Raw genomic sequence first — 27,794 nt, 5'->3', positions numbered from 1 at the left:
ATATGGGCTTGTGGCCTAGTTTTTGGGAAACCCTAAATAATGCAGCAATGCACTGAATCATACAGTTGGCTCCATTTTACAGCATCTCCTTCCAGGAGAATTTATTGTCAAATGTAACCCATAAATAGTTAAAATGAGATACCTGTTCAATTTTTTCCCCACCTAAAATAAGACTCATTTAAACATTTCTATTCTCAATCAATCAATCAATCAGGCATCTGTTAAGCGTGACTACTCACCCGTAAGGATCTCAAGGCGCGGGGAAGGTGTTAGCAGGCTCCAGTCCATTAAGGGGGTGGGGTCTGTCAAAGAGCCAGGTTTTGAGGTTTCTTGCGAGGATGGGGAGTGATGTTATCTGTCTGAGGTGGAGCGGCAGGGCTATCCAGGCTCGGGCCAGAAGGAAGGAGAAGGAGCGGCCTCCCGATCTGGTTTTTCTGGTACGGGGACCACAGCGTAGGAGAGCTGGGCAGATCGTTGGCTCCTCTGGGGTGCGTGGAATTTGAGTCGTCCGTTCAGGAATGCTGGTCCGGTGTCGTGGAGGGCCTTGTGGGCGTGGGTGAGCATCGTGAAGGTGACTCTAGCTTCAGTGGGGAGCCAGTGTAGTGTGCGCAGGTGCTGGAAGATGTGGCAGTGTCTTGGCAGGTTGAGGCCCAGTCTTGCGGCAGCGTTCTGGATGTTATATAGCCTGCGGGTGAGGTTTTTGTTTATTCCGGCGTAGAGTGCGTTGCCGTAGTTGAGTCTGCTGGTGACCATGGTGTGAGTGACGGTCTGTGTTTGAGGGGGATCCATTTAAAGGTCTTACGTAGGAGGCAGAGGGTGTGGAAGCAGGAGGACGAGACGGAGTTGATCTGGCGACCATTTTGAGCTCGGAGTCCAGGATGATTCCCATGTTGCCTGCGTTGTTCGTGGGGGTGGGCGGGCTTCCGAGGGCGGGGGCCACCAGGTGTCGTTCCATGAGTCGGGGTTTGGCCCCATGATGAGTACTTCTGTTTTGTTGGTGTTTAGTTGTAGGCAGTTGTTTTTCATCCATTGGGCGACTGCTTCCATGCCTTCTCGAAAATTGTGTCTGGCGGTATTGGGTCCGTTGGATAGGGAGAGGATGAGTTGGGTGTTGTCTGCGTATGACCCAATGTTGAGTCTGTAAGTTCTGACGATGGGGGTGAGCGGAGCCATGTAGACGTTGAAGAGTGTAGGGCTGAGGGAGAACGCCTGGGGAACTCGGTAGGTGTAGGGTCGGAGAGGAAAGGGGGAGTCTGACCCACTGTGCACTGCTGGAGAGGAAGGAGCAGATCCAGTGGGCCTTGTCTTGTATCCCTGCGTCGTGGAGTGAGCGTATTAGGGTGCGGTGAGAGACTGTGTCAAACACCGCTGAGAGGTCGAGGAGGATAAGGGCTGCTGTTTCTCCTTTGTCCAGTAGGGTGCGTTTGTCGTCTGTTGCAGCGAGGAGGGCGGTTTCCATACTGTGGTTTTTTCTGAAGCCGGAATGGGAGGAGTCGAGGATGTTGTGCTCTTCGATGAATGTGGCGAGTTGGCTGTTGATGGCTTTTTCGATGACTTTCGCTGGGAACGGGAGCAGGGAGATGGGTCTAGTTTTTTAGGTCGGTGGGGTCTGCCAAGGGTTTCTTCAGGAGGGGGTTGACCTCGCCGTGATTCCAGTCGTCGGGGAACGTGGCGGTTGCCAGGGAGCGGTTGATGGTGTGGTAGAGCATGGGAGTGATGGTGTCGGCGGCTCTGTTGAAAATGTGGTGGGGGCATGGGTCTGTGGGGGCCCTGGAGTGGATTGACTCAATCGTCTTCAGTGTGTCTTTGGTGGTGAGGGCTGTCCAGTTATCGATCGCTGGATTCAGGGTGTCGGGGTGGTTGGTGAGGGTTCAGTGTGTTGGTTGTCTTCGCCGAAGTTATCGTAGACGCTCTTGATTTTGTGGTGGAAAAAGGTGCTGAGTTTGCCGCAGAGATCTTGTGAGGGAGGGATGTCGGTGGACTCGCTGTTGGGTTGGGCGAACTCCTTGATCATGTTGAAGAGTTCTTTGCTGTTGTGTGTGTGAGTGGAGATTCTGTCTTCAATTGCTTTTTTCCTTGTTTTTCTGATGAGTTGGTGGTGAACGTTGGCGGGGGCTCTGAAGTTGTTGTAGGCTTCTGTGGATTTGGTGTTCCTCCAGGCCTTTTCGAGGCGGCAGCCAGTGCGTCTGGACTCTCGAAGTTCGGTAGTAAACCATCTGGCTTTCTTGGCGTGGGGGTTGGTGTTAGCGCTGTCGGAGATTCATATGTGCAGGGTTCGGGCTGCGGTGTTGGAGTCGTCGTTTTCCGCGATGATTGTGGTGGATGTGCTGAGTGATGAGGTTAGCTGGTTGTCAGTGATTCTGGTCCAGTTTCTTCATGGTAGCAGGTGTCTGTGGATGTTCTGAGGGTGAAGAGGACACATCGATGGTCAGTCCATGGGAGTTCGGTGGTGTGGCTAAAGGTGATGGAGTTACCTGTTGTGAGAGGGCGTCGGGGGTGTTTCCTGCTGCGTGCGTGGGTTCGGTCACTATCTGGCGGAGTACAATGTTGTGGAGGTTGTCCAGGAGGTCTGTGGGCTCGTCAGGGAGTGTGCTCAGGCGGAGGTTGGATTTGTGGACAATGGCGATTCCTCCTCCCGGGCGGGTGGGGCGGTCCTTCCTGGAGATCTTGTATCCTTGGGGAATGGTGATGACGATGTCCGGTCCCGAGGTGGTGTTGGTCCATGTTTCGGTGAAGAATGTTACGTCCGGGGTGGTGCTCTCGAGGAGGTGCCAGATTTTGGTGGCGTGTTTGTGGAGGGATCGGACGTTGAGGAGGATGCATTGCAGGGTCTTCGGTTGGGTTGTGGTCTTGCGGGCGGTTGAGCCGAGTTCGTGGTCTTGGCGGTGCTGCAGGTGTGCCGGCAGCGGTGACAGCTGAAGGGACCATGGATGTCGGTTGGTGATGCTAGCTTGCAGTTGTTGTTGCGTCCTGGGTAGCGAGTGTGGAGTGCCGCTGAGTCGTAGCGTTGAGGAGGTCCAGGTTCCTGGCGCTGGTCACGGTCGGGTCGCGGACAGGTGCAGACGGGCTTTCCTCGTGCCTGCTGCCCGCATCTTCACCATTAAGTAGGGGTGGTAGAGGGGTGGACAGCTGGGAGGCGGGAAGGGGAGATGGATTGGGCTGGTCGCAGTGGTCGTGCTGGGGGGGAGGGGCCGCGGGGGCTGCAGCGGCTGGGAAAAACGGGCAGAAAAGGCAAAAGAGAGGAAAGAGTGGAAATGAGGCAGTGAAAGGTGCAAGAAAAGTGGGGGAAAGACACAGTAGGAGAGTGAGAGGGTAAGATTAAATCAGTGAAAAACGGAGGAAAGACAGAGGGGGAATGAAAGGGGGAGATTGAAATCAGTAAAAAACGAGTGAAAACGGAGGAACGACACAGAGGGGGAGTGAAAGGGGGAGATTGAAATCAGTAAAAAACTAGAGAAACAGAGGAAAGACACAGACGGAGAGTAAAAGGGGGAGATTGAAATCGGTGAAAAGAAAGAGCGGAGCGAGAGATAGGAGCGAGAGATAGGAGCCAGAGGTCCACTGGACCACCAGGGATGAGGCGCAGGTAAAACCTGCGGGTGGAGCTGCGAAGGGGAGAGCAATTTCACGGACAACAATTATGACCTATTGATATTAGATAGGATTTAGGTTTATTAACTTGCAGGTCCAGCTTACGCATAAAATCAGTATACTGGGAAATAAGGTTGTGCAGTGCCACCGTAGTCCTCGCTAATAAAATGGCGTCATCTGCATAAAGCAGGATCGGGAGAGCAGATAATACTGACGGGCTATCTTTGGTTGTCTCAATTAAGACATTGCTTAATCTGTTGATATAGAGAGCAAACAGGAAAGGGGCCAGGACACAACCTTGCCTGACCCCCTCTCTCTATTTTAAGGGTTTGGTGCATTGACCATTTCCCCCATATCGCCCCATTGCTGAAGCGCCAGCGTAAAGCTCCCTTACAAAATTGTTGATACCCTCGTCCTCTCCTATTTCCTTTAAAATTTCACAGAGCGTACTGTGGACAGTCGAAAGCCTTCGATAAGTCCATAAATGCCAGATAAATTTGAGTTTTTTGCTTTCGTGAATTTACCAGTAATTAAGGTCCAATTTAGATACTGGTCCAACGTTACCATACCATGTCTAAACCCATACTGGACATCCAATAGAATGACCCTTTTCTCTGCCCATTGTTCTAATCGATTAAGCAATACACAACCTATTTGCATGGCCAAGCTATCGATCAGTGAAATTGGTATATAGTTGGCAGGTGCAGAAGCATCCCCTTTTTTACATATCGGAACAATTATGGATTATTTCCAGGAAAGGGGGGGGACCATTCACAGTTATAGCGTTAAAAGTCACAGTTAAAAGCGGGCCCAAAATGGAGTGTTGGCTAGAAAAACACTTATAGGAACTCCATCAGGCCTCTGTGCTTTGACCGAAGGATTTTGGATCAGGGCTAATTTGACTTATTCCAGATGGGATGACAGGTATGTAGAAGGATCTGAAATAGATGGGTCACGTGTACTTATAGAAGGTTTCACACTTTGGAAAATTTCCTGGAAATATTTTACCCATGATGCTTCATCGATATGAGTATCTAATGGAGGAGTGTTATTGCTACTCAGGAAGGGCATATTTACGGTTTTCCAAAATCCTGTATGGTCCCGAAGGAGAGATGCTTTTTTGAGGTTCTCCCATGCCTCTGTTCTAAGCTGTTTTAGCCTGTTTAAGGTACCTGACTTATAACTTTTCCTGAGAGTCCGAATCTGCTGAATATTTCTAGGTATAATTTTGAGTGCCTTGCGCACATTTTACAGAGCGTCTATGCAACTCTTGTCAAACCACCGGTTAAATGTGGGATCTCTCACTGTAGGCGAGCTTATCAACTTTGATCTTAAAAACTTTAATAACATATTGAACGCCACGACTATACGGCAAGGATCTAATGAAGGATCCAAACCGATATATATATATATATATATATTCTCTGGGTTAGCCCGAATAAAACTGGTAAAGAGAGCGTCCACATCGACCTTATCCCATTTCATAATTACGCTGTTTGATCTATTTGTTATTGGTTTGGAGATATTGATGCCATTACGAGGTTCATTGGCTGACATCAACAAGGCACTAGACAAAATTGTGTGATGAGTTCAGTAAAAGAGGTATTAGGTATGACGATCCTTGAGCTTAGGGACTCAGATAGAATAATGTAGTCTAATGTAGAGAAATATTCGCCTCTCTGAAAGGTTTGGGAAAAGGACCCGGTGTGTGGGTCTTTGGCATTATGAATTAAGTTGCTATCTCATTAAAATAGTATTGAGCATGTTCCCATGAATATCATGAAGAAAATGGTCAATGCATTCATTTTAATGATCCAGAATTTTGCGTAACTCTGCGCAAATTCGGAGGTAGGGTTTTAAATTAAAATCACCCAACCAAATTACGTATAGTGTCTTGTGGCGAGACCCCGCCATCGGGACGACTTCTGGTGATCAAATTGCCCGGTCCCTCACGTGCAGGGAAGCTGGGATTCATCTTAGACAGCGAGCTCTCAATGAAGCTCTAGGTTAAAGCAGTAACCTCCCCAAGCATCCACATCCTCTGAATATGCCGCAGGATCTTCAGGTGGATCTTGCCCAACACCAGGAGAACAGTAACACAGGCCCTCATCACCAGACAACTGGACTGTGGAAACACACTCTACGCTGGAATGACCACCCAGCTCCTGAAACGACTTATAACCTTCCAAAACGCAACAGCCAGACTCCTCTTTGATCTCCCAAGACGATCAAGCATCACCCCACCACCCACCGCCCCTACTTAGAGACCACCACTGGCTCCCAATGAAGAAGAGATGCCACTTGGAACTACTCACGCACGCTTACACGGCCCTCCCCAACACTGGACCGGCCTACATCAACCACCGCCTGACCTTCCACCAGCCCACCAGACAACTCTGCTATGCCACTTCACCCTCGCACAGGTCTCACGCATCGATCGGATCCACGGAGGTGGTAGATACTTCTCAATCCTTACTGCCAAGTCCTTGAACGACCTGCCCCTCCTACCTCTGTACCTCCACCACCCTCACCAACTTCAGGAGAGCACTCAAGACCAGGCTGTTCAACTAAATGGCTCATATCGTTGGACAGAATATCGACCCTAAGCCAAGTAATATCGATTTTTTTATTTATCGATGTAAGTAATATCAAAGTTAGTAATATCGATATCAAATATATTGATGTTACTAATCTCGATGTTACTAATATCGATATTTGTATTATTATGTATTTTATTATGTATTTAATATGTATGTGTTATATGTTTTTTGTTAAGTATTCTACTGGTTTTAAATTATATGTATACTATTTTTATATATTAATAATGTTATATACAAGTCAAATGTGTGTTTTAGTACCGGAGCGGGTTGTGGGTTTATAGGGGAACTGGGTGGGAAGTAATTTAATTGTAATTAAATAATGATTTATTTTTATTTATTGAGGTAGATACTTATTTTTTTAATTAATTATTAATTGTCAATTAATGTTTTAATTGGTTATTATTTTTTTTTATTGCCAATTAATATGTTTAATTGGTAATTACTTTTTATTAATTGGAAATAATTTTTTATTGGTAATTTAATGTTTCATAAAGTATTTTTTGCTATAAAACATTATTTTATTGTTTAATATTTTTTAATTGTTAATCAATTTTTAATAATTTATGTTTTTTGTTATGGGAAATATTGTATTCAATATTTATTATTTCGTAACTAATATATATTAAGATTTATTGGTATTTATTGTTAATTATTCAATTGTAATTATGTTTTTAAAAATTATTAATGGGTATTTGTAAATGATGTAGAGTTATTTAAAAATTAAATTTTCATTATTTTAAATACAAAAATTATTTATAAGTATATTATATTCAACTTCTACGCTATCCAATGCTTTCTCTACTGTTGCACTCTCTGGAGTTGAAATAGTGATTTTTACCCCTACGCTATCCAACGCTTTCCCTACTGTTGCACTCTCTGGAGGGGGCATAGTAATATTTACCCCTACGCTACCCAACGCTTTCCCTACTGTTGCACTCTCTGGAGTGGGAATAGTAATTTTTACCCCTACGCTGTCCAACGATTTCCCTACTGTTGCACTCTCTGGAGTGGGAATAGTAATTTTTACTCCTACGCTATCCAACGCTTTCCCTACTGTTGCACTCTCTGGAGTGGGAATAGTAATTTTTACCCTTACGCTATCCAATGTTTTCCCTACTGTTGCACTCTCTGGAGTGGGAATAGTAATTTTTACCCTTACTGTATCCAATGTTTTCCCTACTGTTGCACTCTCTGGAGTTGGAATAGTAATTTTTACCCCTACGCTATACAACACTTTCTCTACTGTTGCACTCTCTGGAGTGGGACTAGTAATTTTTACCCCTACGCTATCCAATGCTTTCCCTACTGTTTCACTCTCTGTAGTTGGAATAGTAATTTTTACCCCTACGCTATCCAACGCTTTCCCTACTGTTTCACTCTCTGGACTAGGAATAGTAATTTTTACACCTACGATAGCCAACGCTTTACCTACTGTTCCATTTTCTGGAGTGGGAATAGTAATTTTAAGCCCTACGCTATCCAACATTTTCATTACTATAGGTGTTTTTGGACTTTGCATAGTAGTTTTATTTCTTTAGATATTTAATATTTGTTGTATTATTTTAGATAATGTAGTATATAATTAATTTTAAAAATATTGAAAGTATATATATATTTCTTAATTTATTAAACATAATTATTTACTTTTTATTTCTGTTATTGTTTTATGTGTGTAGTTGTATTTGTAATTTATTATAATTTTTAATAATTTATGAGTTATTAAAATATTTATTACAACTTATTATTAAGTATATATTATATATTTTATATATATGTTTAACTAATGTTTTATTATTATATATGAATTATTTATTAATTTCAAATATTAAGTATGTTTAACAGAAACAAACCGATATTTTTAATTACGATATTTTTAACATTGATATTTTATTTTCGTTATTTTTGTACTTACCATGTTGTAGATAGGATGTCGATATTCTTGCCTTTGATATTCCTGCTTCTATATTTCTGTAGGTCGATATTTTCTATGTCGATATTCTGTCAAAGATCCCATCAAATGAATGCCTTTGTTGAGCGGGTGGGGTTTGGGTCCATCATTGACTGCATTTTTGTTTCTAGGTTTTTCATGAGGTGAACCTCTAGTCGGGGCACTATTACAGCTCTGAGTGACTACAATTTTCTATGGCTGGGTCTTGGCATCCTTAAGGGGAAAAGCAGGGCGAGGGACATTCCCTCCTCTTTCCTAACTGTTAATACCCAAGGGCTTTGATTAGCTTGGGGGAAAGCAGACCTAGGGGTGCTCTTGAAGAGTCTATGTACTAATTATTTTGATACGTTATTCAGTTACCTAATTCATATGGCTGGCGCTCAACTCCTGGCTAACAGCTTCGTCGAGCTGGGGTCTGCCATCAGCAACCTCCTTATGAAACCAGTTAGGTTGGCCACCACAGGAGCAAATTGGTTTAATTCTTCCTGTGGAAAGGCCTCCACAATCTTGCATAAGGCCCTAAAGGAGAAACCCAGAGACAGACAAAAAAATTAAAGAATATAGAGCCATGTATAAAATAGCCTTGAGCAGTAGGCATAAGGAAAATAAAATGGAGTACTGGGGAGGCTGGATCAGTCCTGTAGGAAGGATTGTGTGCCCTTCTGGAGGTTGATCAAGGATATCGCCACCCTGTAGTCTCGTGATATTTCAGTTATCACCACCATTTGTCCAGAGGTTTGGGTGAGCCATTTCAGTGCCCTTGATTGTTCTGACACGCCGCAGGATAGCGAGGAAGACGAGGTGGTTTATGTGAGAAGATGGCCTTGTATATGCTATCCACTAATTAAAGGTGGCACCTTGCACCAGTCCAAACGACCCTTATGATGTATGAGGTTAAAGATCACCTTTAGAAAGCAATTCTTTCATTGTCTGTATTGCTCTAGCCAATCCCTTCATTCGCAAACGAAGCGCCAAAGCTCGACCAATAGTCTCACCAAATTCATGTAGCTGTTGTTTAGAAACAAGATATTTCCTAGCGTTCTCTTCGCTCCAAAAGCCCCAAACCATTGACCTACATTTAGCTACTATATTTACTAGCTCTGAAATATCCTGCATTCCTGCAATGATTCCTCTCATTAAAGAACTTTCCGCCACCCTGAGTGCCTCATAATGCCTGGCCAGCTCCTCCTTTTTTTCCTTCTGAAGATATAAGCCAAAACTAAGCACTTCCCCTCGAAAATAGGCTTTAAAGGAATCCCAGATTACATTAATAGGTGCTGACAGCCTATTCTGCACAAAGAAGTCCTTAATCCATAATCCCATATGTTCCTTAAATTTATCATTTAAGCACAATTTCCTATCAAATGTAAAGGAATTATACGGCCTCCTTACCCTAGTGGCCACTATCTCTAAAACTACAGGAGCATGATCAGATGAAACTCTTGGAAGTACCTGAATAGATGCGCCATTTAATAAGGAAGAAGAAACAAAAAAAGAATCCAACCTAACTAATTTTTTGTGGGGCTGTGAATAAAAAGTAAATCCCAACTGCTGACCAGACTGGGGTGGCACATATGGATCCGCAAAAGATACTTTAAATTTTTCAGGAATTCAATGCTATTTTGTATACTCAGCAGGGATGTGGAGACGGGGGGGTCAATGGATTGGGAGATGAGGAAGTGCCACAATTAGATCCTATGTTGGCAGAGCAGCTTGATTCCCCAATAACCATGCTAGAACTAGAAAGGGCTGTAAAAAGCTTAGCTGCAGGAAAAGCAGCGGGACCTGATAGAATACCGGTGGAGGTGTATAGGCTTTTTTTCCGCTTCTCAAAGACGAGATGTTGAAGGCAAGCACAGGCGTGGCAACCACCTAAATCATGGTCAGAAGCCACAATTGCCGTTTTCTGTAAAAAGGGTAAACCTCCAGATCTGGTTGGGTCTTATCGCCCGATTTCTCTATTAAATTCTGACAGTAAAATTTACTCAAAAATTTTGGCTAACTGACTTTCCTCCGTTATTACCTCCCTTGTGTCTTTGAACCAGCATTGTTTTATCCCTCAACGCGGAACTACGGAACATATCAATAAAGTTGTTACACTGTTTGATATTGCTAGCACTGAAAATAGGGAACTTGCATTAATACTGTTGGATGCTGAAAAAGCGTTCGATTGAGTGGAGTGGGGATATTTATGGCAGTTAATTAATCGAAACGGCTTTGGAAAGAAGTTTTTAACAGCTATACAGGCATTGTATAAGGCACCCACTGCTAAGATTTCTGCAATGGGTTTACTTTCAGATGTGGTACCCATTACCCGAGGCACACGGCAGGGTTGTCCCTGTTCTCCTTTATTATTTGCCCTGTACATTAACCCCTTTTTGGAACATTTGCTACATAATGTTCGAATTCTTCCCTTTTTGGTTCATGATTATGAATTTTCTGTTTTTGCATACGCTGACGATATTGCTGTGACCACTGTGGACCTTGCTGGTGCAATGGATGAAATTGAGAGGCTAGCTTTGGAGTTTGGGGCGAAGTCAGGGTATAAGTTAAATGTGTCTAAAACACACATTTTGTGTTCAAATAGTACCCAGTTCAGAGATGATCGAGTAACTAAAGAAGTAACTTACTTGGGCATACAAATACGATCTGCTATTAATGAGCTGATGGAGGTAAATTGGAATTCCTTGATCGGAAATATTAAAAATTCTTTGGATAGATGGGGTAGGCTCAATTTTACAATAATAGGACGGTGCAACATTGTTAAAATGAAGATCTTGCCCAAGGTTCTTTATCTATTTCGCTCCATTCCCTTGGAAGTAACAAAGGCTAGGTTACAAAACTTAGTCAATCTGTGGTAAATTTATTTGGCGTCCAGGGAAGCCCAGGCGGGCGATGCGTTATATGACTCTACCTCTAGAGAGAGGGGGCTTAGCAGTTCAGGATTTTGCTTTGTATTATTATGTTTGTTTTTTGTTGAAAATAAGGTGGATGCTTACTGGGGAAGGGGCTAGCAGTATGGCTAATTCGCCTTCGATTTTTGAAATTTTAATGGGTTCTATTGCTAGGCAATGTCTATTTAGTGAAGTGGATGGCAGCTATTATAAGCGTACGCGGTTCAAGGTTTTAATTAGTGCCTTTAAAGCATGGAAACAAATTCGGGCATTGATTAAATTGGGGAAAATCTCTTATTATACACCTCTGCATGCAGCGAAGTTGTTACCAGGTATATGTCTGGATAATATTGTTTTAGCATGGAGGAAAAAGGGTATTACAACTTTAGGTAACTTTTATTCCAAGGAAGGGGTTTGTAAATCTTTTGATGATTTGGTTTTACAGTATGGTATTCCCAGAACACATTTCTTTAAATATCTGCAGATAAGGGATTTTTTACAGCGGGTTATCTTCACTAGGGAATCCCATCCCTTAGCAGAAAAAATTAGACGAGAACGGAGAATTGGAGAAATATATCAATTATTATCAGCTGAGCATTTGGATGATTTGGTAAAGTACAAGGTAAAATGGGTTAGGGACCTGGGGGAGTCGGATATTAATCTCGAGACACTTATTGCATTATCTAGGAATGTACTTATGTCTGCAAATTTGAGGGCTCAATTTTTTAAATCTCTCTTTGATTTATATTACACTTCCGCGCGCATAGCTAAGTGGGGGACCAAATTTGATGGTAAATGTTTCCGGTGTCAAGAGGATAACGCAGACAGTGTACACATTTTTTTTAAATGTGATAAATTGTTGAGATTTATAGCAGATATTGAACATTTTTTGTCATTAGTTATGAAAGTAAGGATTACTATCACTCCTGCGATGATGGTCATTGGGATGGGGCCAGAGAGTAACCAGGATAACCCATTATATGTATATAGACAATTTCTTTTCTTTTCTATGACAGTTGCAAGTCTATGTATTGCCTCTGAATGGCTTCAGAAAGATCCACCTGTTTTTGAACTGTGGCGGGCGAAAATGTATAACTATTGTAAAATAGAATGGGGTTTGTTTTCTGTGAAAGGGGCGAAGAAGCGCAAGATTGGTATGAGTATATGGGGAGTATTTAGGCAATACTTTGAGGACTGAGACAGTGGATTTATGTGTATATTCTGAATTGATTTTTTTAATATTTTTATTATGATTGCACTCTTTGGAATGGAAGTGTATCATATGTGCTTTGTTTTGTACTAATTCTGCTGCTTTGAATGAATAATAAAAAAAAAAAAATAGAAAGCAATTCTAGTGGTAGCTGTGGAGAGCAGCCTTCAGGCTTAATCTTGAAGGAATGTAAAGCATCTCTTTTACCAGTATATCACCTCCTATAATGACTAAATAGAAGGAGATCCACAAAGTAGTTATATAAAAATATGTATTTATTAATATAACACTCTCTAGTACCCTCTACAGGAGGATAGAACACCAAGCACACAATATGAGATCAATAGAACAGTTGTAAGTAGCACAATACACAGTGGGCTCCAGCGGGAGACCAAACCATATACTAAAATAGTGGTATAATAACCATGACCTGGGTCAGGACAAGGTCTAGAGCAAGTAGAATCGCTGGGACCCCAAGGAACCACCCAAGGTGAGCAGTTAGGGACCCCACGAAGGACGGGTGCAGTGTGCTAACACGACCGCGGGCTCCGTACAATTCTATGGGGAAGTCGTGGTTACAATTTTAAAGTTAAAGGACCCTTTAGGAGGACTACAAGCAAACCCTTTGTAACGTAAGAGGTTGTAGAGCCACCCCACCCATGGATACCGTACTACCCGAGTTACCTATCCCAGAGTAGCCGGGTGCACAGGTCTGGAGTGGTGTCGGAAATTATGTTATTCCCAATGAGGGTTGTGAAGAAGTACTGCTGCCGTGAAGGTGATAAGGGTCCAGGGGAATCCAAGCCTGGAATCTTGAAGGAAGGAACCTGAAAGGAGAGGGGACAGAGTCTGGGTCACTTCAGAGTGACCAGGGGCTCGGTAGACGAATGCCCACCGATGTCGGTGCTTCAGGTGCGAAGAAGGGATGCTTGACTCTACAGCCACGAGGATCAGGAGATGACGACGACCAGGAGGGAGAGGTGAGCTGTCCCACGTAGGACATCGAGTGCTGAGGGGGCGGTGTCCGGCTGGATCACCACCAAGCCTTGGCAACAGCGACCCATGCAAGGAGGTCAAGCAGGTTGCGGTGTGGACCAGTAAGGTCCAGGGGACTCGCCAAGCTATGGGGCGTCAGGGCATGTCTGGAGCAACCAGAAAAGCCCAACAGAAATCATGATGGCCCTCAGGAGAACCCACAGGCCGAATGACCAGGAGTCGCAAGGGGACCTCGAGCATGATTGCAAAGTACCAGCCCACAGAGCACTCAGTGCGTAGAGGCCAGAGTTCTTTGGTGCAAATACTTCTTAGGGTCAGGACTACACGGAGTCCAATGCACAAGCTCGGGAATCGCCACCAAGCATATGCAATTGCAAATGGACGAGGTGCTCAGGGATTCAGGTTATGCAGTCCCCACGAGGGATACGGGCCTCAAACTTGCTGAGAGGGCAGATTGACCTCAGGGACCTTCAAAAACCCACCTCCTATGCTGCTGAAATCTTCGGAGTCCGTAGGACCTCGGAAGCAGCAGACCGGTCAGTTGCGTTGAGGTGCCTGCCAGTGCAGCGGAGTGACTCCTTCACTCCAAGGGAGTAAGGGCACAGACCAGGCTTTGGACCAAGAGGGAGACCAAGTCGGGCCCAGTCGAAGTCCAGCAAAGTCCAAAGTGTCCACATGGCCGAAGGTCACTGGTTTCTTCTTATAGAATCTTGTCCTCGTAAAATCCCAAGTCTTACAGCCAGGTTAGCCCTTTTGTACCCACGGGAGAGGGTCGGACAGATTCTGGGGACCCTCCTAGGGAAGGGTCAGGACAGAGGGGTGGTTACACCCATGTCCTTTGTCCAGTTTCGCGCCAGAGCAGGAGCCAACGGCTCCCAGAACTGATTTAAGCTCGACTATGCACAGGGACACCAAATGTGCCCCAAGTGCAGACTTTCAGGCACTCTCAGAGTTCACCCACCGAGCCCCAATACACAAAATCCTGTCTGGGAGGTGGTCACACCTCCCTGTGACGGGATGCCTATTGTGCTGCCTTCCTCTGCTCGAGCATGGCTCAGCAGCAAGAGGGCAGAATTGTGTCTCTGGTCGGCAGCATCCATTTTGTGCTGACCGGGTTGAGAAGGCTGGCACCGGATAGACCAGTGACCCCACGAAACTCGCTTCAGAAGGGTGGATTCATACCTCCTACACCGGTTACTGGTGTGGAGGTATGATTCCAAGGTGTTTGATACCAAACACGATATGTTTCTATGCAGCCGTTTTTGAGATCGCCTTGAGGTTATAATGTACCTCTACCTATATGTCCGGCTGAGTCACAGACAACCCGGGAGAATGGTCTCCAAAGGCTGCAGAGATGCTCTGCTCATGCAGGGGCACCCTCTCGCTAATTATCCAGCACCCTGCCTTCAGGATTGATAAGACCTGCTATAGGGGTGACATATACATTTTAAGTGTAGTGACCTATAGATATAGTGAACCTACATCTAAAGTAAATGGTGCAAGCCCCAGCTTACACAGGTTGCAGTAGCAGACCTGTAGTTTCATTTTACATTGGCTCTTATGGGTGGCATAATACATGCTTCAGCCCATGGGAGGCCTCTGGGGTACCTATGCCCTGGGTACATGTGAACCATATACTAGGGTCTGATAAGGGTATCCCAGTATCCAATTTGGAGTGTTTCAAAGTACAGGTGTAACAATTTAAGGGAGAAAGCAGAGAGACTGGGGCCCTGATTAGCAGGATCCCAGTCAGACTAGTCAAAAACCAGCAAAACGTGGGGGTAACCATGCAGTCAGATCCTACGAAGGCTTTTATGCCGAACCACGGGTCATGTTTGCATCGACCGCCAGCCTTTAAATTAATTGCCAAATTCCTCTCACACTCTTTTTATATAAATGTATGGTACTGTCAATTGTTGTTTTTCGACTTAATAGTTGTGTTTGTACATATGTGATTGCATTTATGTTACTATACATGTATTGTAAATATTAATGTGTTTTTTTTATGAAGTACAATGTAACTTATGAAATACACTTACTAAAAATATCAAAATATAAAAAGAATGAAGAATACATGAAATAAAAAAATAAAAAAATTGTTTTTAACCACTTCCGCGCTGATGACGGAACCGCTCCGTCATCAGCTGCGGTAGCGCTGTGCTGATGACTGAGCGGTTCCGTCATGGCCCGCTCGACGCGCCTGCGCGGCGCATTCTATTGAGCGGGCAGGGCCATGACGTAACCGCTCCGTCATGAGCACAGCTCAACCGAGGCTGGTGACGGAGCGGTTCCGTTACCAGCATGGGTGCGCCGCGCGCCCCGCCCCCTTAGCGCTGCGGCGGAATAGCCGCCGCAGCGAAGGTGTTAAATAAGGAAAACAACAATCTTTCTTTATTCATATGTACATGTTCAACATTGTATGCATTTTGCATTATCCTGTGCACTGTTCACTAAAGACTCGGGCCTGATGCATTATTGAGAACTAAATAATATAGATCTTGTGATTAGCATTTCCTCTTACCCATTGTTGCGTTTTACCCTACAGCTAGCAAGATATATTGTTTATAGTAGGGGTCCCCTTCTTACCAAACATCCTATCTAGTCCCTTCAACTGTGTGGTCAGGTCCAAGCTGTGTGTCGTACTCCTTGATCGGGGGTGCACCCAGGGCTCACAATTCTTACAAGCCTTACGCTTCTATCTATCAGCGTCTGTTAAGTACGGCCCAGCACATAAGTGCACCTTCAGCTTCCTGCTGGGGAAGGGTGTTCGCCAAGGGTGCGTATTGATCCCAGTCCTTTTCCTGTTGTATATCAACGGCCTTGAGGAGATATTGTCCCCTTCTGCTGCGGACTTCCCGATGGTTGCAGGAAAAAAGACCCTAAGTTACTTTATGCGGATGACTCTGTTTTAATGGGGAGAACAGACATTTGCCTTAACATCCTCTTTTAGGAATTTGTTGGTTTCGTGAGGTCCTTGGGCTCAACCACTAATCGCTCGAAAACGTACCCTATGCTTTGTAGGCCCAAATCCATGAAATCAAGAACTGTTTATCTCCAAGGCCATCAGGTTGCCTCTACCCAATCTTATCTGGGGGTAGTCCTTGATGCCAAGGGAAATTGGAATCCCTGTAAGAACAAAGCATCTCAAAGGTTTCCTAGTGCTGCTGACTTCATTTATAGCTTAGCCTCCCACATCAGCTGAAAGCCCATGACCCCCTTGCTATTGTTTTCAGGAGCAAATATCTCCCAATTCTCACCTATGTGGCTGGCATTCGGGGCTACTCTAACATCTCTGCCCTCCAAACTGAAGAGAGCATAGTTTTGAGCCACCGTCTAGTGGTACCCACAGCATGTGTCTCCAATATTGTCCATCAGGAGCAGGTTGTGGAGTTTTTGCCGAAGAGTTCACCCAACTGGCCCCACTGGTAATTTGGTGCTATATTTGGGCAAACTAACATGCAGGTCTTAATAGGAAGGTGAACCAGGATTCTCTTGCTTGTGACAGAGGCTTAGCCATCCTCTGGTTTAAATGCATCAAACAGGAAATGTCTGACCTAGGGAGACCTGAGCTTTTTTCATCTCCTTCCTGAATATCGAAGGCAGACCTCACTTGGGTCAGCAAACCGTTCCTTATTAGGAATGGACAATGTAGTGAGGAATCTGAAACTGCTAAAATCTCTGTCAGGAAGTGTATGAATTTGCATTCCACCCCCATTGTGGCACTGTATCGTTCTTGGATAAGTACCACTTGGAACAGTCTAGTTAACTAGATTCAGGTTTGGTATTGTGAGGTGGCATTTAAGCTTTCTGTTTTGCTAATTTAATGTCACCAGCGTGTTAATCTGCCCCTGTGACGAGTCCTCTCCCCAGAGTTTGCGCTACTTTAATTTCTTCTGTAAATATTATGGGCCTTACTCTAAAATGTTTTTAGTCCCATTAATTATAACTTGTGGCACGAGAAGATGTGCAGAGGCCCTGTCGTACCTGCAATCATTGAATTCCCCTACTTTCTGCAGTTTTGTCTGTTCATTTTTAAAATGTGCGCTTGCCAGAAGAAAGCAAATGTCTTTTAAACTGATAATAACTGCATATTGCTGGCATCTTGCACATGTTTTTCTTCAGAGTGTTTTATTACATATTTATTTATTCAGTGATTGCCTAAGTTCTGGATCTGTTTTAATGATTGTAGGAAGGTAGGATACTTCTGCATGGTTACCCCCACTTTTTGCCTGGTGCTAAGCTGCATTTGACTTGCCTGACTCGGATCCTGCTAATCAGGATCCCAGTCTATCTGCTTTCTCCCTAAATTGTCATGTTCGGTACTTGGGTACATCCCAGATTGGACACTGGGGTACCCTTATAAGTCCCTAGTAAATGGTTCTAAGGTACCCAGGGCATAGGTACCCCAGTGGTCTCCCATGGGCCGAAACATGTATTATGCTACCCATGAGAGACCATTAAAAATGGAACTACAGTCCTGCCATAGCAGTCTGTGTAAGCTGGTGCTAGCACCACTTACCAAAGATATAGGTTTCCTATATCTAGGGTCACTGCACTTAAAACCTATGTCACCCCTATAGCAGGCCTTTGCAATCCTGAAGGTAGGGTACTTGGTTCTAAGTGAAAGGGTGCCCCTGCATGAGCAGGACACCCCTACAGCCTACGGATTCCATTCTCCCAGGTTGTCAGTGATGCAGCCATTTACGATATAGAGGGGCACTGCGTAATTAGGCGATGACCATCTCAAACGGCTGCAATGAATCCTATCATGTTTGGTATCAAACATGTTGGAATCATACCCCCACACCATAAAAGGTGTGGGAGGTATGATTCCAAGCACTGGAAAAGCCCTCCATTAGGTTCTCCATGTTCGGGGGACTAGACTTCTTTACCTGGACAGCACAAAATGGTTGCTGATGACCAGAGACACGATTCTGCCCTCCAGCTGCTGAGCCAAGCTCGAGCAGGGAAGGCAGAACAATAGGCATCCTTTCAAAGGGAGGAGTGACCACCTCCCAGACAGGATTTAGTGTATTGGGGAGGGTGGGTGCGCTTCCTAGCGCCACTCAGTCTGCATGAGGGGCACATTTGGTGTCTCCATGCATAGTCCAGTTCAAACTAGTCCTCTGGCGCGAAACTGGACAAAGGACTTAGGAGTAACCTTCCCTCTGTCGAGAGCCTCTCTTGGGAGGGTCCCCTGTATCATCCCAACCCTTTCCCTATAGTACTTAAGTGCTTACCTGGGTGTAGGTCCCTAGTTCATCGTGGGATAAGATTCAGATCAGCCACCAAATCTTCTTATACCGTCTGGGCACTCTGGACTTTGGACTCAACTTCGTCTCCCTTCCAATCTGCTGCATCGTCCCTTCCAAAGCCTGTGGGCATCAAAGACCCCTGAAGGAATCTCCCTAGGAGGGAAGGAGTCACTCCCCTGCATTTGCAGGCACCGCAAATAAGTCGACCGGTCCGCTGATCCTGAGCTCCTCCGGACTCCGTAAGGTTCTGCAACACAGTGGTGGTTTTTCACAGCTCCAGAGGCCTGCCCTGCCCTCTCACCAAGTTTGAGGCCAGTCTCCCTTGTGGGGGTTGGAATAACCAAACCCTTGTGCACCACGGCAACGTGCAGTTGCAAATGCTTGTTGGCTTCCTTCCAAGAAGATCTTTGTGCTCAGAGTAGCCCCCACCTTGAGCATCTCCGGAGGGTAAGCATTGTTTACACCGCATGCCATTACATCGCGGTCATTACAACGACTGCGTTGTAACAACGCATGCCATTACAACTCAAGTAGGAACAACGACTTGCTCTAGAGGTCAGAAGATGATGGATTTCAAATCCAACACCTCCTTACTGTTGCACAGACTGGAGTTGCAATAGTACATTATACTGTTCCAACATCCAGTGCCCCCCTAGACTTGTGTTGTGACAGCATGCCTTGTTACAACACAGTCGTTGTAATGAATGCGTTAAAAAGGCATGCGTTAAAAAAGCATGCAATAAAACGTGGCATATTCTTCCAGAGACCAGAATCTTCAGCCACACCGCATTGCTGTGCATCGTGGCCTGCATCTTTTGGTGAGTTGTTTGAGGTCCTCTCATGACTCCAGTGCCTCCGGCCTGTGGGTCCATTTGAGGGTCACACATATTTCTTTTTGGCTCCCCTGATTGCTCTAGGCCTGCCCTGGCTTTCCTGCTTTTGGTAAGTTCCCTGGACCTTGATGATCCTGACGTTACTCCTTCTTCAATTCCTGCATTGTTTGCTTTTGCCAAGGCTTGTTGGTGCTCCTGCCGGACACCGACCCCTCAGCACTCGACATCCTTCGTGGGACAGCTCGTGCACGGCTCCTGGTCCTCCTCAGCGTCGCTTGGTCCTCACAGCTGCAGAGTCAAGGTCAGCATCATCCATCCTGCAACACCTGACATCGGAGGGCATTCATCTTCCAAGTTTCCTAGTCACTCCTGAGTGACATAGACTCTGTCCCCTCTGCTTGCAGAGACCTCTCTTCAAGAATTCACCTTTGGATTCCACCGAACACTTTCTCCTTCTTCAACAGTGGCCCTTTCCTGAAGTCCTCCAATGGGTTAGACAGCAGTTTCAGACACCACTTCACACGGCTTCCCTGGTGTAGGTAACGTGGGCACTCGGGTATCCACGGGTGTGATGGCTACCCAACCACATGGTTTCTTCAGGGTCCACTGGGAAGGGTCCTTAATCATTAAAATCCAACTGTGACTTACCTGTAGAGTTGTATGGAGCACGCGGCCGTGTTCCCACACTGCTCACGCACTCCCTGGGGTCCCTAGCACGTCTTCGTCCTCTCAACATTGTCTTGACTTGAGTCGTTGTTCTTATACTACTTTCTCAGTAAATGGTTTGGTCCCCCCCGGGGGTCACTGTGTATACGTGCTATTTACTGTGTTTCTTTGCTAAAGTATTGTTTGCATTGTGCAGATCTCCGGGTAGGAGATATTTCTATGCATTAGAGAGTACTATATAATGAATAAATATTTATATAAATACCTTGTGTGGTTCTTTTGCACATAATCTATAATATAAGATTGCATTCTGGTAAAACAAGCTACTTTACACTCCTTCTGGACTAAGCCTGAAGGCTGCTCTCCACAGCTATCACTTAGAGAGCTTCTAAGGTTATCTAAGATCTCTTAAATCACCATAAGCGTTGTCTGGACTGGTACAAGGTGCCCACTTACATTAGTGGACATCATATACCAGGCCAGCTTCTCACAATGATGCTTTTTATATTTGTACTGTGCTTTTATGGCTGTGTTTGACTGCTGACAAAAGTTATTTTAACTTTACTGAATCAATCTGTCAGTGCTTCTGTTCCTTTCCAGATCCCTGCCTAAAATATGCCTCTCAAGGTTTGGCTCTTAGTCTTACTTTAGTTCAATATCTACGGCACTCCAGTGACTCAGCCGATATGCTCCTTTGGGCTTATGTTCATGACATATGCCAACAACACAAAGATTCTAGTTTGTCTAGATGGAGCAGTGACAGTATCTCAATACATTCTAATTCCCAGTGTTATGGCAGTGTTTTTTTGGACTCCAACTCCTTGAAAATCAATATGATCAAAAAAACTAAATCTTGCTTGTTGAGGACTGTTCCAAGGTGATGACCTCTAAAATGGTGGCCCACAGATCTTTCTCCTTCCTTTCCTCCTGCAACTACAATGAGAAATGTAGGTTTCATTTTTGATCACTTTCAGTCTCCCCATGTTCCTCAGACATCCCATATTTTTCAATACTTTGCCTCTTTGCGCTGGCTTCCTATGCCTTCCACATTAACTTTAAGCACCTCTGTTTAGTCCATCGAGTTAGTCACAGCATCAGACCGTAATATCTCCAACATTGTTTTATCATTATTCTACATTGTTGTCACAGATCTTTTTCCTTAATACTTTCTGTTCCTCCTAAAGTACGGTGTACTGTTTTAAGTGGCCGTTCTTTTTGATTCTTAGCAGCCAAAGCCTGGAAACACGTTACCGTTTCACCTACAGTCAATTGTTTTTAGGAGGGGTTGTGTAATGAGGACCAAAAAACATTGCATAATACCCATCAGAAAAGGAGGTTCTCTTTTGTGACAGAAAAGTGCAGTGTAATGAACACCCCAAGGCAGCCAAGGCAAGTGGTTTTCAGGCCAAGAAATCATTCCTCATTGAGCCCCAAATATAAGAGATAGTTTTGGACCGGTTTGTGAGAGGAGCACTGCAGATGACACACTTGGACAAATTATTAATATATACGTTTCCCGCCTGATGCTTAATGTCGTTAAGACAACTGAGGGAAACTGGAGCAGAAATGAGTTAGCAAGGGGATGAGGATAGGGAAAATGAAAGTGATGACAGACACATAGGAGGATGGTGTGGAGGAAGAGCATGTTGATTGCCTCTACAGTGCTGAGGGTGCCTATAAAGCGCTATGGGCAAGTGGTGATCTCCTTGTGGTGCCCACTGCCAACTAACAGTCTCTTGGTACAAGAAAAAATGTATACTTTTTTTCCCCTACTCTGATGAAATTATCTAATATACTTAGGGTGAAGAAAGGATGAGTCGAGAGTGGTCATCTGCGTGTGTCCAGCAGATAGCTAATCAACTGAGCTACCCAAGGGCAGCATATATAGGACAAATGACCCTAGATGGAAACCGATTTTCCTCACCGTCGACGCCCCTGAAAAGACAGTCAGTCACCCATCGAAGTGTCGAGCTTGTGGCAGACGCGTTTGTGACCCCAAAGACAATTCAAGGCCAGTGGCTAGTCACAAGGCTTATCAGTTTCTTGAGTCTATAATCAGTGTTGCAGTTGCAGCATTTCATTTACCAACCGGATGCATCCTGAAAGTTGTAGCTCTGTCTTACAGGAACTGGTCCTCTTTTAAAGGAGCGCCCCGGACTTGGATGTGGACAAAGGAGGGACGAACTGGAAAGATTAACCACTAGCAACCAAACCTTTTTGAAGGACAATCAAACTCTCAAATTAAAAGCGATGGGCGGGCTGCAAGCCCCCAAAGTCTATACATAGGTAGGAAATTCGATTGCAGGGGCATCCAAGACACACTTAGGGATCCCAAGGGCCGATCAGCTGGTAAAATAGTACTGGGATTTAATGTTAGAGCCTGGGTTATTCTTTAAAATGCAATATGTTTGGGAAACTGAAGTGCTCTGTGTTTGTCATTGCTAGGATTCAAACGATCAGTGGAACCAATCTCCGTCTAGTGGGGGGCACGTTCTGTTGATTAGAGCTGCTCATATGCAGCACAACGGTCCTAGTAGCTTAAAATAAAAGTAGTAGGCGGAGGCCACTCGGCACTCAACCTTTTTCTTTTCATCTATTTTTATTGGTTTCTTCAACCAGTAACTCTTAACCAGGGTGAGAATCTCAGAATTGAACAAAATGTTATCCTGTTTTTGGGACCTTTAAGTTATGTAGAACGTCTGTTTAGTGAAATAGAAAAAGCTTCACCCCTCTACCGTGTATCTCCCGCTGAAGGCACAACAGTCAGAGGAATCCGAGTGTATCAAAATCGGCACTTGTACCATAGGTGATATAAGAAGCACAAATTCATGCGCTTTCTTTTAAAGCAGAATACAACCTAGCTTTTTGCCAGCTTTTTAAGACTTGGCTGTGATAAACTCTTAGTATTTCCCTGAATAAATGCTTTGTTTGGGGCTTTTTTGCTTTCTCATACCTTCAGAATTCTTTTTGGAATCCTCTGATTCGGGTCCCTCGGTTGAAATTGGGGAAAGAAGCTTCTTTTTTCAATGTTTGTTTTTTTAAAAGAGATCTGTACGATTTTTTTGAATACCTTTATCTAACATATGGACCGCCATAGTTTCACTACATTTTTATCCGTCTCTTAAAATAATGTAATTTTGGCCATTTTTGTATTGTCAGCAGTCAGCAATTCGCCCCAAAGTATATGTGTCTGCCCCAGTTTAAAAACGAAACGCGTTGCACTACTAAAAAAGGCTTTTAATGACAGAGGAATTCGATCTTGTAGATCTGCAATCATTAGAGGACTTGGCACTACAGACCCTCAGCTGACCTGTAAAATTATGAAATTCCTATTGTTTTATGAGAAAAAGTATGTGACACATTCAAAACAATAATGCTTAGAACTTTATTGCAATTGTATAACAAAACGTTAAAATGTTATATATGTCACTACGTGCAATATGATTATAATATGATGTGGCAGAATTATGAACATATTTTAAATTGGCAGCATGAGAAGGATACTATTTCTGGTTTTAGGACTGAACAATTATTATGTTGATTCTTTAAAAATAAAAAATAAAAATGTAATCATTTTATAGGGATATCATATATGTACTATGATATTGTTACGGTTTTAAATAACTTAAACAATAAAGACTTACTCATATAAAAAAAAAATTGCCTCAAAGCTTCATTTTCCTCTGGCATACCTCCCCCAGATTCTCTTATCTAACCATAATGTATGCCGTGCGTTCTACATGACTAAAAGAACTCAGAGTGCCTTACTAATTTTCTTTCGGTTTTTCTGTCTCACACATGATGAAGAGAGTGTTGGGTGCTTTACAGTAGGAATTCTTGTTGCACTATGCAACTTTACAATTTCAAATGTTGAGAGAACTTTGAGAGACAAAAAAGCGGGCATTCATCAAGCAGTTGTGATACAACAGGGTAAGGGATAAGGATAAAGACGCCTGTTCATAGAGCGAGATGATCAAAGCAGGTGTAGGTGTGTTTTGTCAGTAGAAGAATTTCCTTGGCTCCTCAGTAGAGCCTGTGAGCGGTAATGAAGATGTTGTAGAACTAAGTGTAAAATCAAAAGTGTGTAATGAGCGCACTACCAAGTTGTAAGCGTGGTTGTATAGCTAGTCGTGCACCAGGGAATCACTCTCTGAACTCGAGTGTGAGGAGTATCAATCTGGGTGCATCCCCAGTCGAATGGGGTATGTCCCCCAGGCACTGACGCTGAAGTCCTTACTACGAAGGTTTCCTTGATAAATCACAATCCATCCGGAAAACACTCTTCGTGAGATTCAGCATACATTGGGAGACGCTCCGCGCATTCTTTCAACTTGGCTACTGGAGTATCCCCAGATGAAGGCAGTTTTGCCGAAATGCGTTGGGATGACTGAAAGCCATGTGAATATTATAATGCATTCTGGGATTTGAAGTATACAACTTTTTGAAAATTGATTCAACAGAATTGTGATGCAACAGTTCTAATAAAATTTCAACTTTAAGTACAAAGAACTTTTTCACGTCAACATTTGTGATTTATTAAGGAAACCTTTGTAGTAAGGACTTCACCGTCAGTGCCTGGGGGACATACCCCATTCGAATGGGGATGCACCCAGATTGTAGCACTAAGTGTACCTGAGTCCATCATGATGTGGATATCTGTTTCCGAAGTAGGTGGTTTTCGAAGGTTTAGTCCCGTCAAGATTTCGGGACACAGCTACAAAGGATTGATTGAGGGAAGAGGCTTTTCCTCTGTGGATGGAGAAAATGTGCATGAGTAATATGGGTTGTGTAGATGCTGTGAATCACCACTCTATGGTATACTGCCCACTGAAAGGGTACGCGCTACGACGGAGAGTTGGGTTCCCAGGGAGGGGAAGAGCACCCAGCGAGGTGGTGCGAGATCTGCTCCACCCACTGGCATCTCCGTCACATGCAACATATACCTATAAAACCTATAAAGGAGATGAGAGGGCACACATTTAACTGATGGAGCACAAAGAGGTGGGAGTAGAAGAGTGGTGGTTATGTAGAATTTAGGAATGTCAGCTGTTGGCTAGGAGGGCCTGCTGTTGGTGCTTACTATTCCACGCTTCATTCTGGGTCTGTTTTAATGCTGTATGTATGGTCTTTGCTGCTCACACTGGAAATAAAGAGAAGAAATCAAAACCAATTTCCTGCACCTTTAACTGAAAAAGTGTCGTTTTGAGTGGTAATGTATAGCCCATTTTGGGAGGCGGCAACACAGCATTTTTAAAAGCACTGATCCCCTAGTGAGATTACGCTCTTGGCTTCTGTTACCCATTTTTACTAGCCCAAAGATTTATTTGCATAAACATATAAGACGTGATCCCTTAAGCCTAGTACTGTGAACTTAAGCAGTGCCGTGTCTGCTGATCCGAACCGGTCTTATCTCTGCTGAAAGGGTTTAAACTAGATAGAAGAGGAGGCCAAAGGTTTTGCCATAACACGAGTTTCCTTTTCTGTCGCCTTACGCCCGAGTCGTCCAAAGGTTAATGATCAATGAATGTACAATGCTGTGGCAACGTTTGCTCGTCGAGGAGGACTGAGTTGAATGTCAGTGAGTGTGCGAGCAACCTTTTAGGAGGGGGTCTTGGCGCTCTCTGTACCCGAAGGGAATCATTTTTCCTCGGAGAAGTCCGTGAGGTTAGCTCGGTTTGTGAGAATATGAAACTGTTTATTTCGAACCACTGATCTTCATAAAATACCAAGAACCCGTAACTAAATGTTCCTGTGTCTTAATCGTATTGTCTTTTTTCCTATTTTATCCACATTGTTTTCGTTTCCCTTGTGTCTTGTTTTACTTTCTTTTCTTCCTGTTTCGGCGTATTTAATAATCTTTCTCCTCGTCTCTCTGCAGGTTCTGTGAGTACTCACTATGGAGGTAAACTGCGATTGCTTATTTGTCCTGGGGACACTTTTCGCCACTTCTCTCTGTATGGCAGTGATCTACTTGGCTCATCGCCTTGGGGCCATATACCAGCTCTTCCACAAGGTAAGAACACAATGAGAGGTCGACCCCCTTACTGCATGCTGAGTGACTCCTACTTAGAGTGCGGGAACTCTTCTAGGCACTACTGTACTGTTATGGCCAGTTTATGGAATATCAGACCCCAGTGATTGTTGATTTTGATCTCCGGAAACTGTAATGTCAAGGTAACCTTAAATTATTATCTACAGTACGTGTTGGAATGGGAACGTGCCATGCATTGTGTTCAGTTGTTTCCCTAATCTGAGGGCTTAACTGCCAGTATCTGGGATCCTGGTTTTAATTTTCGTCCTAGCCTCTCACTAAGTGAGCATGTTCGTGAAGGTCTAGGCCTGACCTTTGAAACGAGAGAGTTCATGGACCTGTAAGGGCACATAAAGCTTGGTCTTGGTTAGACCGTACACTACTGCCAATGTCAGGGGCTAGTTTGTAGCTCTGTGATGACACCATAGTGTGTTTTGTGAATCAGTAGTTGTGACAAGACCTTTCTATCTGTGCCATGGGAGTGAAGGCCTACTGACCCACTCGTGTACATTTCGGTGGCTATATGCTATCCTAGGTCCTAGCTCTAAGACCCCATTGCAATGTGACCTGCATGTTATGTACGTCATGTGTGAGTGAACCAGCGTAGTGGAGACCTGTGGGTTTAAGTTTTGGAAGCCCCAGGTCCAATATTGTGCCCAAGATGGAGTCGAGGCTTTCCCAGATGGAGGTAGTGCAGTGCAGGTGGGAGGATACCTAGACACCGAAGTTGGGAAAGAGGAGACCGGCTTCTCTTGAACAATTCGATTAGGTCCTTCTTCTACAGGAGCTGCTGAGAAGTCTTACTTAAAACTGAAAATGTTGTAGGTGGGTGGGGGTAAAGGTTAAGGCTGCAGCCTGAATACCTGATGTTCACACTTCACATTACAGCTGACTTGACCCTGAGCGAACCCTTGTCTACAAATCACCTGGACAACGCACCGACTTTGCCAACACCTTCACGAATTTACTCACTCCTCTCATCCTCAACTCCAGCGCCTATATCCTCCTCGGAGACCTAAACTTCCACCTGGAAGACTGTGTCAACCTGAACTTCACAGCTCTACTAGATGATCTCAGAAACCTCTGCCTCACCCAATTCGTGAAGGGTCCCACACTTTCAGCCAGAAATTTCCTTGACCTACTCTTCACCTCCTTCGATACCATCTATTTATTTATTTATAAAGTTTTATATAGCGCGAACATGATCCCGAAGGATATCAGAGCGCTTTACACTTTGGGGGAGAGGATGGTAATACTAGCAGTACAATCGTAATAGGGGGTACCAACCTGGACAAATCACATATGCATATCAAACAAGAGGTTACAATCGAAAGGGACAGTAAGGGTAGGAAAATAAAACTGGAACATAGTGAACTGGGAGGGGAGCAAGTGAACAATAAAGCAGAATAACACCAAACGAAGAATTTAGGGTGTATGTCCCAGCATTAGAGCAGAGGATCAGAGACCCTTTTATGGTAGGAACTTGTTCATGAGGAATCTTTTTACTTCCAATTTGAAGGTAACTTTGGAGGAGATTCTGGGTATTTCCGGTGGGAGAGAGTTCCAGATCTTTGGCGCAGAGCCAGAGAAGGCCCGGTGGCACATTCTCTTTTTGCGAAAGATCTGAGGTTTCAGGAGGAGAGATTTAGCACTCCGAGAAGGTCTGCCCCCTCCTGATAATTCTAGCTTTTGCGCTAGATAACTGGGAGCTTTGAAGTGGAGGGCTTTGTGAGATAGACAGGCAATCTTTAGCTGATTTCTAGCTTCATA

The 27,794-nt window shown here is 44.3% G+C and overlaps 1 protein-coding gene across 5 annotated transcripts in view; it reads left to right on the top strand.

The window, feature by feature from the left end:
- Positions 1-27,794, top strand: part of HACL2 (2-hydroxyacyl-CoA lyase 2) — a 526,035-nt gene that overhangs the window by 67,670 nt on the left and 430,571 nt on the right. For 3 of the 5 annotated variants that reach the window (XM_078671142.1, XM_078671139.1, XM_078671138.1), the window contains one exon: positions 25,872-26,006. In XM_078671142.1, the coding sequence (XP_078527268.1) occupies positions 25,890-26,006 (117 nt within the window). In that variant the 5' untranslated portion in view covers positions 25,872-25,889. Of the gene's footprint in view, positions 1-25,494; positions 25,658-25,871; positions 26,007-27,794 lie in introns of those variants that run through there. The other 2 variants (XM_078671137.1, XM_078671140.1) reach the window with 2 other exon arrangements.

The sequence above is a fragment of the Lissotriton helveticus genome, chromosome 12, assembly GCF_964261635.1.
Source record: "Lissotriton helveticus chromosome 12, aLisHel1.1, whole genome shotgun sequence".
NCBI classification, from domain to species: domain Eukaryota; kingdom Metazoa; phylum Chordata; class Amphibia; order Caudata; family Salamandridae; genus Lissotriton; species Lissotriton helveticus.
Note: the sequence above shows the minus strand (reverse complement) of the source record. Positions and strands in the feature narration are given on the sequence as shown.